We start from the raw sequence: 17,979 nt of genomic DNA, 5'->3' as shown, positions 1-17,979 counted from the left end.
GAAAAAAACGCATGTCCTCTGAGCAGCGTGAAATAAATGTGATGAGTGAGCTGTTCAGCATGAACTCTGTCAGTAACTGATCCCTGCCTTTTTGTCTTGTCTGTGATTCATTTAGAAACTGTTTTCAGTTTTAGGAACACAGTTTGTTGATCTGAAATCTGTTGATTATTGGAAATGATACATTTGCATAAAGCTTTTTTAAATGCTGTCCTTGTATGTTTTGCTTGATGAAAATGTTTTGAGGAATAAAGAGTTTATAGCAATCGTTTCTTCATAACGGCAGTTTTTGTTTCACACTTCAATCAGATGGAAGCTCTGTCGACGCAAGACACGGTAAAACATATGGATAGTTATTTATTGTAACGTTTTTATGTACACATACTTCATTGCGCATCAGTCACCTTTAACACGGTGCTGGCATAAGTCAACAGTCTTTAATGTCACCCGTTGTGTTGACACAATCCTATGGCTTGTTTCACAAGGTTAAGAACACCATGGCACGCACCTTTACAGTTGTAAGAAGACGGCGTAGGTTTATTTTGCTGTTAAAGGGATAGCTCACCCACATTACAAAAGAACACATTGGTTTCCTTACCCACTAAGCAGTCTATGTTATAACAGCAATCTGTGCTTTGCTTTTATTCCCCCTTGGAAATGTTTCCAAATGCTAAGGTTTTAGCATTTGTGGAACAAATCACATCCAAGTCCTCGTACCGATGTTAGCATTTTTCGACATGTTCAAATCACGAGAAAGTATCTCAAATTGATTATGAAGCTCAACAAAGTCACGTCTACATGACTTGAACCTGTGTGTGAAAAAGTGCTAATATCGGTATCGGGATTTGTTCCAAAGGCTAAAACGGTGGATGCTAAGCTTCTAGGCTTTGTTTCAATAAAATCACCTGGGAAGATTAACAACACGGTGCAGTGTTTACATTTTTCAAAGTACCTGTATGTGCGAATGGTCTTCATTTTTTGTACATTTAGAAACAGTGCCGGGGAAATAAAACCAAAGCATCGATTGCTGTCATACCTTGTCCATCGATTGCTTATATCGGTACCATGACTTTGTGGCATTTGTGGCACAAATCTCATTCAAGTCATGGTACTGATACGCACATTTTCCACGCATGTTCAAATCATCTATAATTGCCATCAAACCTTTTCTATAGACTGCTGACAGGGAAAGGAAACCATTAAGTAAATGTGTAATTTGGGTGAGCTATCCCTTTAAGCATGCCTGGATGCAACAAATAGAGTCAAGCCTCTAATCTAATCTACAAAAAGTCAGTGATAACAGAAACGGCATGTTTTCAAATCAAAAATATATTTTTGGACAATCATCACATTTCATTTAAAATAACAAATGTTTGGAAGATCCACCGTGTTTTGTATTAAAAACGGGCAATTAAAGAGCAGAAACATGGTTTCGACTAGAGTTTCACACATATCATTAGTGTTTGCCGCGTCTGCCTGTTCTAATGAGGTCTAGATAAACAGACGTGGCAGCCACTGTGCATAGCCTACACAAAAATGCATTCTGTTCAATGTGCTCCATTTCTGTGGCGGATAGGAGGTTGCCACAAACGGATCAAGGGCCAAATATATTTTTCACCCCCTAGCTTAGAGGTTAAGGTTAGGATTTGGTGTTGAGGAATTGAAACCTAGATATGTGGTCAGGGGTAACTTCTACCCCGAGCTCAGGCAGTGGTGGTGCTGCGAGGGCCCTTCTTCCCTGTCTTAGAGGAAGCTGTCTTCTTCACCACAGACGTAGGAGAAGCCATTGAAGGCGCTGTTGCTGCTGGTGCTGGCGTTCAGCTCAGGGGTGCGACCCACCGAGTTAGGCACCATCTCCCTGGTGAACTCTGGGTCTATGTGCTGCGTGTCCGCTGGCCCTTTCTGAAGGAGAGAGGAGACATGTTAGGGAATTGAGCAAAGTGATAGAGAAAAGAGACGGACAGTGTGAAGGCGAAAACGAGGAAAGAAAGGTAGTGAGAGAAAGTGTTAGAGAAAGAGCCGTTAAGGTTAGAGAATATGGTAAGAAACAACCGGCATGTTATAGGCCAGTGGTCGGCAACAGACAATTTATTTTGGCCCCCAAAAGTGGGAGGGGGGAGGGTTTAGTTTTAGGTCAAAAAAAGACAGTAAAATCTCCAGCAAATCAGCCCCAAAAAATAATCATGTTGTAAATCAGTTCCCAAGTATTCCCACCAATAAAAGAGATGTGATCGTGTCTCAATGTAATCAAGGTATGAAATTAGTGTTCTTTTCAACTACAAATCTCTTTTTGGGCTTAGTTGTGGTCAATTTGCAGTGTACAAATGATTATGCCCCCCCCCCGACAATCCACTCCAACAAAAATTGGCCCGCGGCTGAATCTAATTGCCTACCAATGTTATAGACTGTGCCAAAAACTCACCACATTGGGGTAGTATGGAGGAGTGATCCGCTTGTGGTACAGGTCATCCCAGTTAATCGGGGAGAAGAACACATGGTTCTTGATTTCTAACTGCAAAGTAAAACAAGAATCATATACAAGAAGCGATGTATAACTGAGTGAACATTAGTGAAACACAGTAACCGGCAAAGGCATGGGGTTGCTCCCGAAATGGCACAGAAGTAGTGCACTATATTGGGTATAGGGTGCCATTTCAGATGCAATCCATGGTCCATGGAGAGGGTCTAGTCAGCCACTCACAAAGTCGTCGATGGCTCCCAGCCTGCAGTGCTGGTCTTTCTGCAGGAGGCCCTGGAGCAGACTACAGACAGCGTCTGACTTCCCTGGGGGCAGAGGCAGAGGCTTGTGCAGGATACCATCATACAGCTCAGACATGTCCCGGCTGTAAAAAGGAGGCTAGAAACGGAGTAGAACGGAGGAGAGACACTGTAGCCACCAGCTACTCCAGAAACATTTCCTGAAGTTGGTAACATAATTGTCTTGGGACATTTGCTGCACGAGGAAATAATATTCGGATTGGCCTTAGATTGCATTAAGTACAGTAGCTATATAAGATTCAAAAAACGATTTTATTTTAGTACTACTTTCTTTAAAAATACTAAACATACATCACACTGTCACACCCTGACCATAGTTTACTTTGTATATTTCTATGTTTTGGTTGGTCAGGGTGTGATCTGAGTGGGCATTCTATGTTACATGTCTAGTTTGTCCAGTTCTATGTTCGGCCTGATATGGTTCTCAATCAGAGGCAGGTGTTCGTTATTGTCTCTGATTGGGAACCATATTTAGGTAGCCTGGGTTTCACTGTGTGTTTGTGGGTGATTGTTCCTGTCTATGTGTTTTCACCAGATAGGCTGTTTAGGTTTTCGTTACCTTCTTTATTTTGTAGTGGTTGTATTGATTCGTGGTTTACGTTTGTTTATTAAAACATGGATCGCAATCGACACGCTGCATTTTGGTCTGACTCTCCTTCCCCCGAAGAAAACCGTTACAGAATCACCCACCACCAACGGACCAAGCAGCGTGTCAACAGGCAGCAACAGCAGCGTAAAGAGGAATGGACATGGGAGGACGTTTTGGATGGCAAGGGCTGTTACACTTGGGAGGAGATACTGGCTGGAAGAGATCGCCTCCCATGGGAACAGGTGGAGGCACTTAGGAGAGCTGAGGCAGCCGGAGAGAGGAGCCGGCGATATGAGGGAACACGGCTGGCAAGGAAGCCCGAGAGGCAGCCCCAAAAATTTCTTGGGGGGGGGGCTAACAGGGAGTATGGCTACGCCAGGTAGGAGACCTGCGCAAACTCCCTGTGCTTACCGGGGGGCTAGAGAGACCGGACAGGCACCGTGTTATGCAGTGGTGCGCACGGTGTCTCCAGTGCGGGTGCATAGCCCGGTGCGGTATATTCCAGCTCCGTGTGTCGGCCGGGCTAGATTGAGAGTCGAGCCTAATGCCATGAAGCCGGCTCTACGCAGCTGGTCCCCAGTGCGTCTCCTTGGGCCGGCTTACATGGCACCAGCCTTGCGCTCGGTGTCTCCGGTTCGCCTGCATAGCCCAGTGCGGGCTATTCCACCTCGCCGCACTGGCAGGGCGACCGTGAGCATTCAACCAGGTAAGGTTGGGCAGGCTCGGTGCTCAAGAGCTCCAGTGCGCCTGCACGGTCCGGTTTTTCCAGTACCACCTCCACACCCCAGCCCTCCGGTAGCAGCTCCCCGCACCAGGCTTCCTGTGCGTGTCCTTGGCCCAGTACCACCAGTGCCAGCACCACGCATCAGGCCTACAGTGCGTGTCCAGCGCTGTCGGAGCCCTCCTCCTCTCCAGCGCTGTCGGAGTCTCCCGCCTGTTTAGCGCTGTCAGAGCTTTCCGCCTCTACAGCGCTGCCGGAGTCTCCCGCCTGTTCAGAACTGCCAGTCTGCAAGGAGCTGCCAGTCTGCAAGGAGCTGCCAGTCTGCATGGAGCTGCCAGTCTGCATGGAGCTGCCAGTCTGCATGGAGCTGCCAGTCTGCATAGAGCTGCCAGTCTGCATAGAGCTGCAAGGAGCTGCCAGTCTGCATAAACCTGCCAGTCTGCAAGGAGCTGCCAGTCTGCAAGGAGCTGCCAGTCTGCAAGGAGCTGCCAGTCTGCAAGGAGCTGCCAGTCTGCATAAACCTGCCAGTCTGCAAGGAGCTGCCAGTCTGCAAGGAGCCGCCAGAGCTGCCAGTCTGCAGGATGCCGCCAAAGCTGCCAGTCTGCAAGGAGCCGCCAGAGCTGCCAGTCTGCAAGGAGCCGCCAGAGCTGCCAGTTAGCATGGAGCAGCCAGAGCCGCCAGTCAACATGGAGCAGCCAGGGCCGCCAGTCAGCATGGAGCAGCCAGGGCCGCCAGTCAGCATGGAGCAGCCAGGGCCGCCAGTCAGCATGGAGCAGCCAGGGCCGCCAGTCAGCATGGAGCAGCCAGGCAGCATGGAGCAGCCAGAGCAGCCAGTCAGCATGGAGCAGCCAGTCAGCATGGAGCAGCCAGTCAGCATGGAGCAGCCAGAGCAGCATGGAGCAGCCAGAGCTGCCAGTCAGCATGGAGCAGCCAGTCAGCATGGAGCAGCCAGAGCTGCCAGTCAGCATGGAGCAGCCAGAGCTGCCAGTCAGCATGGAGCAGCCAGTCAGCATGGAGCAGCCAGAGCTGCCAGTCAGCATGGAGCAGCCAGTCAGCATGGAGCAGCCAGAGCTGCCAGTCGACCAGACTCTTCCAGATCTGCCAGTCGACCAGACTCTTCCAGATCTGCCAGTCGACCAGACTCTTCCAGATCCGCCAGTCGACCAGACTCTTCCAGATCCGCCAGTCGACCAGACTCTTCCAGATCCGCCAGTCGACCAGACTCTTCCAGATCCGCCAGTCGACCAGACTCTTCCAGATCCGCCAGTCGACCAGACTCTTCCAGATCCGCCAGTCGACCAGACTCTTCCAGATCCGCCAGTCAGCCAGGATCTTCCAGATCCGCCAGTCAGCCAGGATCTTCCAGATCCGCCAGTCAGCCAGGATCTTCCAGATCCGCCAGTCAGCCAGGATCTTCCAGATCCGCCAGTCAGCCAGGATCTTCCAGATCCGCCAGTCAGCCAGGATCTTCCAGATCCGCCAGTCAGCCAGGATCTTCCAGATCCGCCAGTCAGCCAGGATCTGCCAGAACCGCCAGCCAGCCAGGATCTGCCGGATCCAACTACCTGCCTGAGCTTCCTCTCAGTGCTGAGCTTCCTCTCAGTGCTGAGCTACCCATCAGTCCCGAGCTACCTCTGTCCCGAGCTGTCCTTCTGTCTCGAGCTGACCCTCTGTCCCGAGCTGTCATTAAGGAGGGTCACCTATCTAGGGACGCTAAGGAGGTGGACCAAGACTATTATGGAGTGGGGTCCACGTCCAGCGCCAGAGCCGCAACCGCGGACAGATGCCCACCCAGACCCTCCCCTATAGGTTCAGGTTTTGCGGCCGGAGTCCGCACCTTGGGGGGGGGGGGGGGGGGTACTGTCACACCCTGACCATAGTTTACTTTGTATATTTCTATGTTTTGGTTGGTCAGGGTGTGATCTGAGTGGGCATTCTATGTTACATGTCTAGTTTGTCCAGTTCTATGTTCGGCCTGATATGGTTCTCAATCAGAGGCAGGTGTTCGTCATTGTCTCTGATTGGGAACCATATTTAGGTAGCCTGGGTTTCACTGTGTGTTTGTGGGTGATTGTTCCTGTCTATGTGTTTTCACCAGATAGGCTGTTTAGGTTTTCGTTACCTTCTTTATTTTGTAGTGGTTGTATTGATTCGTGGTTTACGTTTGTTTATTAAAACATGGATCGCAATCGACACGCTGCATTTTGGTCTGACTCTCCTTCCCCCGAAGAAAACCGTTACACACACAAACAGCTACATCCCACCTGCCCTGACCCTCAAGCTCACACCTCCATCTCTAGTACCCGCATCACTCACCGCCACATGGCCTCAAACTGCGCCATTTTGATTCCCTCCGTCGCCCACGCACGTTAAAAATTAAGATAACAAAACATTTGACCTTTCCATTGTGTTGATTTTCCAGTTTTTAAGTATACGTTTTTTCAAGATGATTGAGGAGAAAAGTATCGTCCGACCAGTCGGGTACCTCACTGCACCCTCATAAGCCACGTCTTGTAATATGCAGACAGACGGATTAAAAGTACATTTATATTCTAATACTTCTGACAGACAACTTTCTAACTCCATTCATAACTTTTGGACTTGATCAAATTCCCAGAAGGCATGGATTATTGAGTCTTTGTTAGTTTGACATTTACGACATGACTGCCGTTGTTCCGTTGTGCTGTAGAATGGGAATTTTGTAAAATACATTCTATACATTAGTTTATACTGGATTAAGCATATTTTTTCGTTTAACTAATTTCATTAGTTATTTTCAGACATTTCCTCCATCTCGTGCCAATATCAGTTAAGTCTTGGTTCCAATAGTTTATATTTTTTCTAAGATATTGTCAGTTGGATATGCTCTCTGCAAGGGTTTGTATAGCTTACCTACCATATGAACATCGTTTTCTGACTCAAATAGGATTCCCTCAAGATTCCTAATCCAAATTTTGTGATATAAAACTTTTAAATTGCATATATTTGAAAATGTCTACATGGGCCAATCCAAAATTGCTTTTTTAAAATCATGTCATGGAAATAAATGTATTTCCTAATACCAAGTCATTTATGATTTATATGCCTTTAGTCTTCCACGTGCACCAATTTATCAGTGAATTCTTAAAAAGCTATCCACTGAGTGTGTTTTTTAGGGTTGCGTTTTTAGGGAGTGCCATTTGATCTTGTGGAATACATTTCGTTCCATGTTGTTATTAGGAGCTCGTAGCTTGATCATTTGAAAACAAACACATGAAAAGATTCTGTGGACGAGCATGCGCATCTTCATTGTTCCTCTTTAGTACATTTAACCATATGACGCAAGTAAAAGCATTGGGTGGCTAAGATTCAAAAACGTACAAGACTATAGATCATCTCATAGAGCACAGCTCCCAGACACCACCAGTCCACAGTGCGGTCATAGGGCTCCTTACGCAGAATCTCAGGGGCCAAATACTAGAGAGAGAGACAGAGACAGAGAGAGAGAAATACACAGATGGATATATAGAGCTGTAAGTGACTATTAGACATATGTTATAACTAACATATCATTGAGCACAGACACAATCTCAGGGCTATCCCTCCCTCACCTCGGGGGTTCCACAGAAAGTGGACGTGGTGGTCTCCGGCTCCACTCCCTCTTTACACAGCCCAAAGTCCGTAAGCACCACGTGGCCCTGGAACACACATCGGTTTTAAGCACCTTCCCAATCAATCTTACAGGAACTTACGATACTGTTTTTGCAAAATCTTGAACCATCTTCCCTAAGATGAGAAGGAAGTGAGTTGAGATATTGAAAACAATCCAATAACATTACATCCACTTATGAGTCAACACTTACCTGAGAGTCTAAGAGAATATTCTCTGGCTTTAAATCTCTACAAAAGAACAAACAAACAAAGATATTTGATTTCACGGACCCTCAATAGTGTACATAATAACGTGTTGATTCTGCTTGAATGTGTCTGACCTGTAAACGATGTTGAGGGAGTGAAGGTAGCCGATGGCACTGGCAACCTCGGCAGCATAGAACCGAGCCCTCGGCTCCAAGAAGCACCGCTCCCTCTGCAGGTGGAAGAAAATCTTCCAAGACAGAGAGAAAGGGAATGAGAGGGAGAAGAAGAAGTTAGCGATAGAGGGAGAAAGAAAACAGTTCTGCCTTGTTGTTTTAACTGTCAGTCTCCTGGGCTCTGACAAAGCATGTCATATTACTACCACTACATAATTGACTCATCATAATACTGTGACACAGAGACTTTGGACTGAGCCAATCAGTAAATGGGAGTAAAGTGTGACTAAGACCAGGGCTTGGGGCTATGACACACTGCTCTGCTGCTTCTGTGCTGACAATAGCTTGGCAGCTTTAATATACAGTACCAGTCAAAAGTTGACACACCTACTCATTCAAGGGTTGTTCTTTATTTTTTAAACTATTTTCTACATTGTAGAATAGAGAATGCATCAAAACTATGAAATAACACATATGGAATCATGTACTATGCAAAAAAAGTGTTAAACAAATCAAAATATATTTTATATTTGAGATTCTTCCAAGTAGCCACCCTTTGCCTTGATTACAGCATTGCTCACTCTTGGCATTCTCTCAACCAGCTTCATGAGGTAGTCAGTCACCTGGAATGCATTTCAATTAACATGTGTGCCTTGTTAAAAGTTAATTTGTGGAATTTATTTCCTTCTTAATACGTTTGAGCCAATCAGTTGTGTTGTGACAAGGTAGGGTTGGTATACAGAAGATAGCCCTATTTGGTGAAAGACCAAGTCCATCTTATGGCAAGAACAGCTCAAATAAGCAAAGATAAATGACAGTCCATTATTACTTTAAGACGTGAAGGTCAGTCAATCTGGAAAATGTCAAGAACTTTGAAAGTTTCTTCAAGCGCAGTTGCAAAAACCATCAAGCACAATGATGAAACTGGCTCTCATCAGGACTGCCACAGTTACCTCTGCTGCAGAGGATACGTTCATTAGAGTTAATTGCACCAGAGATTGCAAACCAAATAAATGCTTCACAGTGTTTAAGTAACAGACAGGGCTAAACATCAACTGTTCAGAGGAGACTGCGTGAATCAGGCCTTCATGGTCTTATTGCTGCAAAGAAACCACTACTGAAGGACACCAATAAGAAGAGACTTGCTTGGGCCAAGAAATACGAGTAATGGACATTAGACTGGTGGAATTCTGTCCTTTGGTCTGATGAGTCCAAATTTGAGATTTTTGGTTCCAACCGCCGTGTCTTTCTGAGAGGCAGAGTAGGTGAACGGAGGATCTCCGAATGTGTGGTTCCCACCGTGAAGCATGGAAGAGGAGGTGTGGTGGTGCTTTGCTGGTGACACTGTGATTTATTTAGAATTCAAGGCACACTTAACCAGCCTGGCTACTACAGCTTTCTGCAGCAATACACCATCCCATTTGGATTGCGCATAGTGGGACTATCAATTGTTTTTCAACAGGACACTGACCCAACACACATTTCCAGGCTGTGTAAGGGCTATTTGACCAAGAAGGAGAGTGGAATGCTGCATCAGATGACCTGGCCTCCACAATCACCCAACCTCAACCCAATTGAGATGGTTTGGGATGAGTTTGACTATTTTCTACATTGTAGAATAATAGTGAAGACATCAAAACTATGAAATAACACATGGAATCATGTAGTAACCAAAAAAGTGTTATACAAATGTGGGAACTCCTTCAAGAATGTTGAAAAAGCATTCCAGGTGAAGCTGGTTGAGAGAATGCCAAGCATGTGCAAAGCTGTCATCAAGGCAAAGGGTGGCTACTTTGAAGAATCTAAAATATATTCTGATTTGTTTAACACTTTTTTGGTTACTACACGATTCCATATGTGCCATTTCATAGTTTTGATGTCTTCACTATTATTCTACAATGCAGAACATAGTAAAAATAATGAAGAACCCTTGAATGAGTAGGTGTGTCAAAACTGTTGACTGGTACTGTAAATAAAGGATGGCTTATTAGGAACATTGCTACAGTCCATTCCTTTTTGTCATTTGCATATCATATGCAACCTTTCAGGAAACCCAGGACCAATAGCCAGCTACCTCTCCCCCGTTGACATAGTCCAGGACAAAGTAGAGCTTCTCTGGGGTCTGGAAGGAGTAGTGGAGGCCCACCAGGAAAGGGTGCTTCAGGCTCTTCAGCAGCACGTTCCTCTCTGCCATGATGTTCTTTTGCTAGAGGACACAAAGCAGCATTGAACCAGCGGACACGAGGCAGAGGGCAGGACACAGCAGAATACAAGCCCCTGTCAGCGCCACTGCTTCAGCCCCAAGCGCGAGACAAGAGACAATACACAGAAAGAGTGGGGGGAGAGCGAGACACCTCTTTCCTAAAAAGGTCCACAGTGTTATTTATGCTGCTTTAAGTCACAAGTGCAGCCGTCTACACACATCTGACTAGGTCTGTCAGACAGCTATAACGTGTGTCTGTGAGTAGCTCATAAAGTCCAAGACTTGCTTATAAGTATCAAGTGATACAAAACCAAGGGGAAGAAACAGCTCTGATTATGGGAATTTACAGTTAGTAAGAAACACAGAGACTGGGGGCTGTATAATCAGTCTGTCAGAGTACAAAGGACAGAACACACTTCAGATTAGATTAGATATTATCTTTCTTTGAAACACACAACAGACTTGGGCAAAACCAGTTCTGCTACACAGTGAAATGCATACACATGTTGAATATATACTGACATAAAGGGTTTTATTGGTGTCATTTAATGGACCTTTACCACAGAAAATAAATAACCTATATGTGAGTTGGTTGGGAGAATGAATAACTAAATAAAATGTTTATAGACCAACCTCCTTTTTCTTCAGGATGACTTTCTTCTGTAAAACTTTGACCGCATAGAATTTGTTGTCAGCTTTGAGCTTGGCGAGCAGGACCTGGATGCAGGGTGGTTGCCAATAAATCTCTGGTTGTTTACTCAAAACTTCACTTACTAATATGACACTCTTATCATAAACATATCTTAAATCAATCTAGAGGGTCAATGAAATACACAAACAACATATTTGATTAACAGTCACACAAAACATAGAAAGAAAGTAGTCATAGACACAATGAAAAAGGACTGCAAATTAACTGGACAAATTAAAAATGGCTACTCATCCGGAGTACAATTTGTCAACAGCATTATCATCATTCATTGGTTTGTTTTTGCCTTTTCATCAAGGTAACCTTAACAGTCCTGCATAGACAGAGTTAATCATTGATGAAGGCATGCAGCCTTTTATCAGACAGACAGCAGTGTAGTCTGTCTTACCTTCCCATAGGTCCCTTTTCCAATAACAGCCAAGAAGTCAAAGTCAGTGGGCTTGGCACTGAAACAAGAACAGGAATGATGATACAGATATCTGTGTCATACGGATTGACATGATGCGTAATCATGACAGGTTATGGCAGAGACAACCGTCTCGCAACATGACTCTGGTATGATGCATGAAATAGCATGTTCGATCAAGGGCTCTATTCAATAGGTGAAGCTGAAGCGTTACAGATTCCGCAATAGAAATGTAAAGGTCATTTCGGATTGAGCCGACACCTGCAGTGTTTATCGCGAACACAGTCTCCGCTAAAGCCGGGAACAATGCCTTTTCAATTTCAATCACGCTGTAAAGCTGAATTTCCACCATGGGGATTGAAAAGAGCCCCGAGTCTCAATAGCAAAGTACAGAAGTGTATGTTAGTGGTTGCAGCTGATGTGTGGCATCATATCGAGGTGTAAACAGTTTTGTTAATGAATGCATCGGGATCACAATTCCGTTGGTAAAGGGTTACCAGATGTCAGTTCTACGGGGCATTACGAATCACCGAAACCCATTACTCTTAATACTGTACATACTGTGGGTTTGCCGAGGGTCCCAGGTTGACCTCACTGAGGGCGGAGGACGGTGATCTAAGCTAGAAGACAAGTAGAAAAAAAACAATGAATGATAGAGCAAAGCAGTGTAAACAACCAGTAGCAAAAATAGGATTACATCCTTGATTGACTACAAAGCACAGCACACTACAGAGTGAAACACTCACTGGATTACAATTCGCCATGGCCTTGGTCCATTCCTTGCCCACCAGGGAGCCTACATCAGTGCTTCCCAGACCTGTCATTACAAAGAGGACACGATTGGAACACAATGACATGATAGCACCCCACAACAGTGTGTGACTCTGCTGCTGGTCCCCCTATGCCAGCTTGACCCTGACAAACTGGTAGTTCTGGTTTGAAACCCAACGCAGGCAGGCACAACAAAGGATATTTGTTGTTTTGGAGAGTTCATATCAGTGGACACTTTTACATGGCAAATGTTACTTTCCTGTGTCCACAAATGTGTGCGGGACTGCTTAGGTCATTATTCAAACCAATTTCAATCTCCCCCACAGACGGTCACTTGCCAAGAATGTCTGAATGTTTTGAAATGTTCCTTCCATGGTCTTAAGAAATGTTTAACCTTTAGGCCTACTGAATAAACAGCCATATGTCCTCAAGAGTAGATTGTAATGTGCTACAGTAGATGTGTGGAAAGTTAGAAACCCATTTGAAGGTTGATATCCCATTTCTACAGTCATGTGTATTACCCTCTAATTAGGGCTTTGGGATTATTATAGGCCTTATATTCTCAAATTATACCATTGTGTAAATGCAAGCGCAAATTACAAATAGGGTGTTTACAAACTACGAAAACATTCAGCAGATCTATTCTGTCAGCATAAAAAATACACACATACAGAGCATTTGGGAAGTATTCAGACCCCTTGACTTTTTCCACATTTTGTTACATTACAGCCTTATTCTAAGATAGATTACATTGTTTTCCCCCCCCTCATCAATCTACACACAATACCCAATAATGACAAAGCAAAAACATGCTCTTAGAAATTAGCATCCTCTCAAGCTCTGTCAGGTTGGATGGGGAGCGTCGCTGCACAGCTATTTTCAGGTCTCTCCAGAGATGTTAGATCGGGTTCAAGGACATTTAAAGACTTGTCCCGAAGCCACTCCTGCGTTGTCTTGGCTGTGTGCTTAGGGTTGATGTCCTGTTGTAAGGCGAACCTTCGTCCCAGTCTGAGATCTTGAGCGTTCTGGAGCAGGTTTTCATCAAGGATCTGTATTTTGCTCCATTCATCTTTCCCTTTATCCTGACTAATCTCACTGAAAAACATCCCCACAGCATGCTGCTGCCACCACCATGCTTCACCGTTGAAATGGTGCCAAGTTTCATACAGACATGACTCTTGGCATTCAGGCCAAAGTCTTCAATCTTGGTTTCATCAGACCAGAGAATCTTGTTTCTCAGGGTCTGAGAGTCCTTTAGGTGCATTTTGGCAAACTCCAAGCGGGCTGTCGTGTGCCTTTTACTGAGGAGTGGCTTCGGTCTGGCCACTCTACCATGAAGGCCTGATTGGTGGAGTGCTGCAGAGATGGTTGTTCTTCTGGAATGTTCTCCCATCTCCACAGGGGAACTTTGGAGCTCTGTCAGAGTGACCATCTAGTTATTGGTCACCTACCTGACCAAGGCCCTTCTCCCACAATTGCTCCGTATTGCAGGGCGGCCAGCTCTAGGAAGAGTCTTGGTGGTTCCAAACCTTTTCAATTTAAGAATGATGGAGGCCATTGTGTTCTTGGGGACCTTCAAAGCTGCAGAAATGTTTTGGTACTCTTCCCCAGATCTGTGCCCCGACACAATCTTGTCTCATAGCTCTATGGGCAATTCCTTCGACATCATGGCTTGGTTTTTGCTCTGACATGCGCTGTCTACTGTGGGACCTTATATAGACAGGTGTGTGCCTTTCCAAATCATGTCCAATCAATTGAATTTACCACAGGTGGACTCCAATCATGCTGTAGAAACATCAAGGATGATCAATGGAAACAGGATGCACCTGAGCTCAATTTTGAGTCTCACAGCAAAGGGTCTGAATACTTATAGAAGAAAGGTATTTCTGATATATATATTTTTTGCGAAAAAAAAATCTAAAAAACGGTTTTCAGGCCTCCCGGGTGGCGCAGTGGTTAAGGGCGCTGTACTGCAGCGCCAGCTGTGCCATCAGAGTCCTGGGTTCGCGCCCAGGCTCTGTCGTAACCGGCCGCGACCGGGAGGTCCGTGGGGCGACGCACAATTGGCCTAGCGTCGCCCGGGTTAGGGAGGGCTTGGTCGGTAAGGGTGTCCTTGTCTCATCGCGCACCAGCGACTCCTGTGGCGGGCTGGGCGCAGTGTACGCTAGCCAAGGTGGCCAGGTGCACGGTGTTTCCTCCGGCGCATTGGTGCGGCTGGCTTCCGGGTTGGATGTGCGCTGTGTTAAAGAAGCAGCGGCTTGGTTGGTTGTGTATCGGAGGACGCATGACTTTCAACCTTCGTCTCTCCCGAGCCCGTACGGGAGTTGTAGCGATGAGACAAGATAGTAGCTACTACAACAATTGGATACTACGAAATTGGGGAGAAAAAGGGGTAAAATTAAAAAAAATAAAAATAAAATAAAAAATAAAAAATAAAAAAATAAAACGGTTTTCACTTTGTGATTGTGTGGTATTGTGTGTAGATTGTTGAGGAAATTGTTTTATTTAATCCATTTTAGAATAAGACTGTAACGTAACAAAATGTGGAAAAAGTCAAGGGGTCTGAATACTTCCCGAATGCACTGTATCAAAGGTCTTAAATAGACTACTAGCCTATTACGGTTTACCATTGTATTCCTTGAGTGATTACAAGGCTATTTAGAGTATTTGGAGAACATTTTCCAACTTGATAGAACCATATTTCAAACATTCACCCACGGCTGGCCCGCTCATTAGGCAGGATTAGGGGGCCACCTATGGCGGAAGGTTGACGCGGGCGGAATTTTCTGAGATAAACTCACCTAGACGCACCTCCAAACAACAACACATAAAACCTCACTTAATTCTGCACCAAAACAATGACAATTTCTCTCAACCAGTGGCATATAGATTTTTTAGGTGTGCGCTGATAAGCAGTGGCCACATTGTCAAAGGCGCAAAATATTTTGCTTGTTCATTCCCAGTGCGCCTCTCCGGGGTGCTGTTGGAGAGATGCATCTCTGCAGCGCTGTCAAAAAAATGATTGAACATCAATAATGTAGCAGATATAGGATATGGTAGAAATAGTATGTGGTCTTTTCTGTAGCCTACAGGCGGGAGATAAAATGTATGACAATGTAATGACCTTTTTACATCATGCAGGTTTATCTGATTTAATTGCCTAACCTAAAGGGCACTCATTCAAATAAAAAATGAGCTGTCATGTTAACAAACAACATCTCCTAAAAACAGGAAAGGTCAAAGTAAAACGGACAATATGGAATGGACAATCACAACTGTTGTCCAGGAGTTCCACCCCATTGTCATGAACAGGGGTTTCAAGTTTGTATCCATTAATTATTGACAAGCTGATCATAGCGATTCCCGCTGTGTAAACACATTGCAAATAGGCTCACGATAACTCCTGATAAAGTTTGGTAGCTGATATTCAGAGTGTAAATAGCCAAGTTGATTAGTCACAAGAATCAGGACTAATTAAGCCAACGCAATGGCCTGTTACCACATCGATGGGCATTCATAAAATGTAATTTCAGACAACACTGTAGGCTACTCCTCAGTAAGCACGGACTGACGTCAAAGCCTTTTGAGTGTCTTTTTTTGGTCCAGTCCCGAACCAGCCTTGATTTCCACATCCACGGACATTGGATTTTGATCCGGTTCAGACCAAATCTGAACCAATCATAGACTTTTGGTTCAGATTTTGTGCGGTCCAGAACGGCCTTGATTTCAACATCCATGGACATAGATTTTTGGTTCGGTCCGGACCAAAACTGAACCAATCATAGACTTCTATGTTTGGTTCATTTTTTATCCTGTCTAGACCAGCCTTGATTTGGCCCAAACAGACGTCAATAAATTACTTATTTTCTAATTTAATTCAGAACCAAAAATTATCCTGATTTCAACATTCGGAAAAGGCTTATTTTTCAATGTCCTGGAAAATAGGTACATATGGAACATTGGCAAAATAAATATGGAAAACATGGAAAATACGGAACATTTTAAACATATGGAAAATACGGAAAATGGAAAATACAGCTTTCATTGAACCTAACTTCAATGTCTGGAAAATACTATTTTAGATGTCTTTTCAACCTCATTGGGACTGGGACTATTCTAATTTTGCGGGGGCGACATTTTGTGGTCTCCCCTATGGCGGCAGAATGGCAAGGACCAGACCTGCAGTCACCACTAACCAGAAATACATAAAAGGCTACATTTTACAGTACATTGTGTACATTCTCAACCTACCTGCAGTAAATGTTAAAACTGAGTTCAAGCCTACCTGTCGCAGGTGCGTGCGGTCGGTGGAGTGCTGTCTAATCGACTGACTGACCGAAGTCCCTTGGCTCGAGTCAAGTGTCGAAGCACAGAGCACAGCGCTATTGTTGTCCTGCATTTTAGGGCTACAGAAAGCATGGCTAGTTGGGGTCACTCACCAAATGAACTAGCCTTATGGATATCCACTATCGTCTGGGCTTGATTACTCAGCTAACCATCCAAAAATCTCATAAGACATAAATAAGGTGGTGTTTTTTGTGTAATAATGACGTTATACTATGTTGTTATATTGGAAAGTGTTATGTAGAATACCAATGAATCCTTATCTGATCTTCTAAGATATGAATTCAGCTTTGATCTAACTTTACTAAACGAGCACCTACCACCGTTGTGAGAAGTAGCGGAGCTCCTGTGAGCAACGCTTCCGTGAGCTCCAGCAGCGCTACACCCCTACTCCCGCTGCACCGAACGAGCTCATTTAAGCGCATACTCTTACCTCTTGCAAAATTTGGAGATGCAGAAACGATACCACGTGTATGGCTGTTTTATTTGGCCAAGGGAACATTTCAGGTTGGTTTTAGTAAAACAGCTAGGAAGGGGATACTTTTACAACTGGATTGAGTGAAGTGGCAGAAAATATGTTGAATAAGCAACTCATGAGCATGGAGAGCCTCTCAGGTTTGACAACATGTATTTATATCTTTCAGTCTAATACGGGTAATTACTTTAGTTTTGTAGGTCTTCGAGAGAAACACGCTTTCTACAAGTAGTTAGGCAACAGTCCTCTCAAAGTTCAGCTGAAATTTTACTGACAAAATGTATTTATAATCTTTCAGTCTAATACGGGTAATTACTTTAGTTTTGTAGGTCTTCGAGAGAAACACGCTTTCTACAAGTAGTTAGGCAACAGTCCTCTCAAAGTTCAGCTGAAATTTTACCCTGAAAGGAGGGTGGGGGGGCTGAAATGCCAGGGCTGAATTTTAGCGCCCGGGATTCGTTTACAACGGCTCACATTGTGAAATTCTATCAAATGCACGTGAAATTGCGCAGGAAGATAAAAAGGTAGCTCTGTTAATATTAATAATATTTTAACCGTTTGAGCTAGAGAAGCCGTTTTACTTTCTGCAAATCTGCAAGCATGCCTGTCACGAACCTTTTTTCCTCTCTGACACTGCTGCGTGATACGTGCAATGCCTAGTTATAGGTTTCTGTTTGGTCAATCCGCCGTCTGAAGTGGCCGTACAGCATTTAAAGCCTCCGCAGACTTCAGCGCGTTCATACTTCTTGCGCTAAGAGGAGAAGACCAGAGCTATAGCGAATGAACTTGTTAAGGAAGTGAGTTTCTATTTATACAGGACGTCGGCTACCGCCCCCGCCTACCGTCAACCAATCATGTAAATTCGGAGCAATGGGGAGCAGGGTATTTGAGCAGAGTTGAGCGGTCGCATATCCCGCTCATCGCTCATAGAGCGGTGCTTGCAGACAGGGAGCCTAAGAAGGAACATCAAATAATT

General features: G+C 44.8%; 1 protein-coding gene across 2 annotated transcripts; it reads right to left on the bottom strand.

Moving 5' to 3' along the window:
• Nucleotides 1-339: 339 nt before the first annotated feature.
• LOC139416329 (serine/threonine-protein kinase Sgk2-like) lies at nt 340-17,770 on the bottom strand. 2 transcript variants are annotated; one of them, XM_071164838.1, is made up of 13 exons: nt 17,619-17,770; nt 12,160-12,230; nt 11,975-12,033; nt 11,396-11,453; nt 10,932-11,015; nt 10,170-10,301; nt 8,057-8,169; nt 7,928-7,964; nt 7,676-7,762; nt 7,446-7,541; nt 2,699-2,854; nt 2,420-2,509; nt 340-1,899 (listed from the first exon to the last, which is right to left on the bottom strand). In XM_071164838.1, the coding sequence occupies exons 2-13, from the start codon at nt 12,175-12,177 to the stop codon at nt 1,741-1,743; spliced, it is 1,089 nt and encodes a 362-aa protein (XP_071020939.1). In that variant the 5' UTR covers nt 12,178-12,230; nt 17,619-17,770; the 3' UTR covers nt 340-1,740. The 2 variants fall into 2 exon arrangements, with proteins under 2 accessions (XP_071020939.1, XP_071020938.1); XM_071164837.1 differs by lacking the exon at nt 17,619-17,770 and adding an exon at nt 16,470-16,554 and having other exon boundaries at nt 1,309-1,899.
• Nucleotides 17,771-17,979: the final 209 nt, after the last annotated feature.

Source organism: Oncorhynchus clarkii, chromosome 9 (assembly GCF_045791955.1).
Source record: "Oncorhynchus clarkii lewisi isolate Uvic-CL-2024 chromosome 9, UVic_Ocla_1.0, whole genome shotgun sequence".
NCBI classification, from domain to species: domain Eukaryota; kingdom Metazoa; phylum Chordata; class Actinopteri; order Salmoniformes; family Salmonidae; genus Oncorhynchus; species Oncorhynchus clarkii.
This window is presented reverse-complemented; position numbering and strand designations above follow the sequence as displayed.

Excerpts from the sequence above, each read along its gene's own strand:
- LOC139416329 (XM_071164838.1), bottom strand. Across the intron at positions 7,965-8,056 it reads TCCCTCAACATCGTTTACAG|AGATTTAAAGCCAGAGAATA; the intron begins GTCAGACACATT and ends GTTCTTTTGTAG. Across the intron at positions 7,763-7,927 it reads ATATTCTCTTAGACTCTCAG|GGCCACGTGGTGCTTACGGA; the intron begins GTAAGTGTTGAC and ends TGTGTGTTCCAG.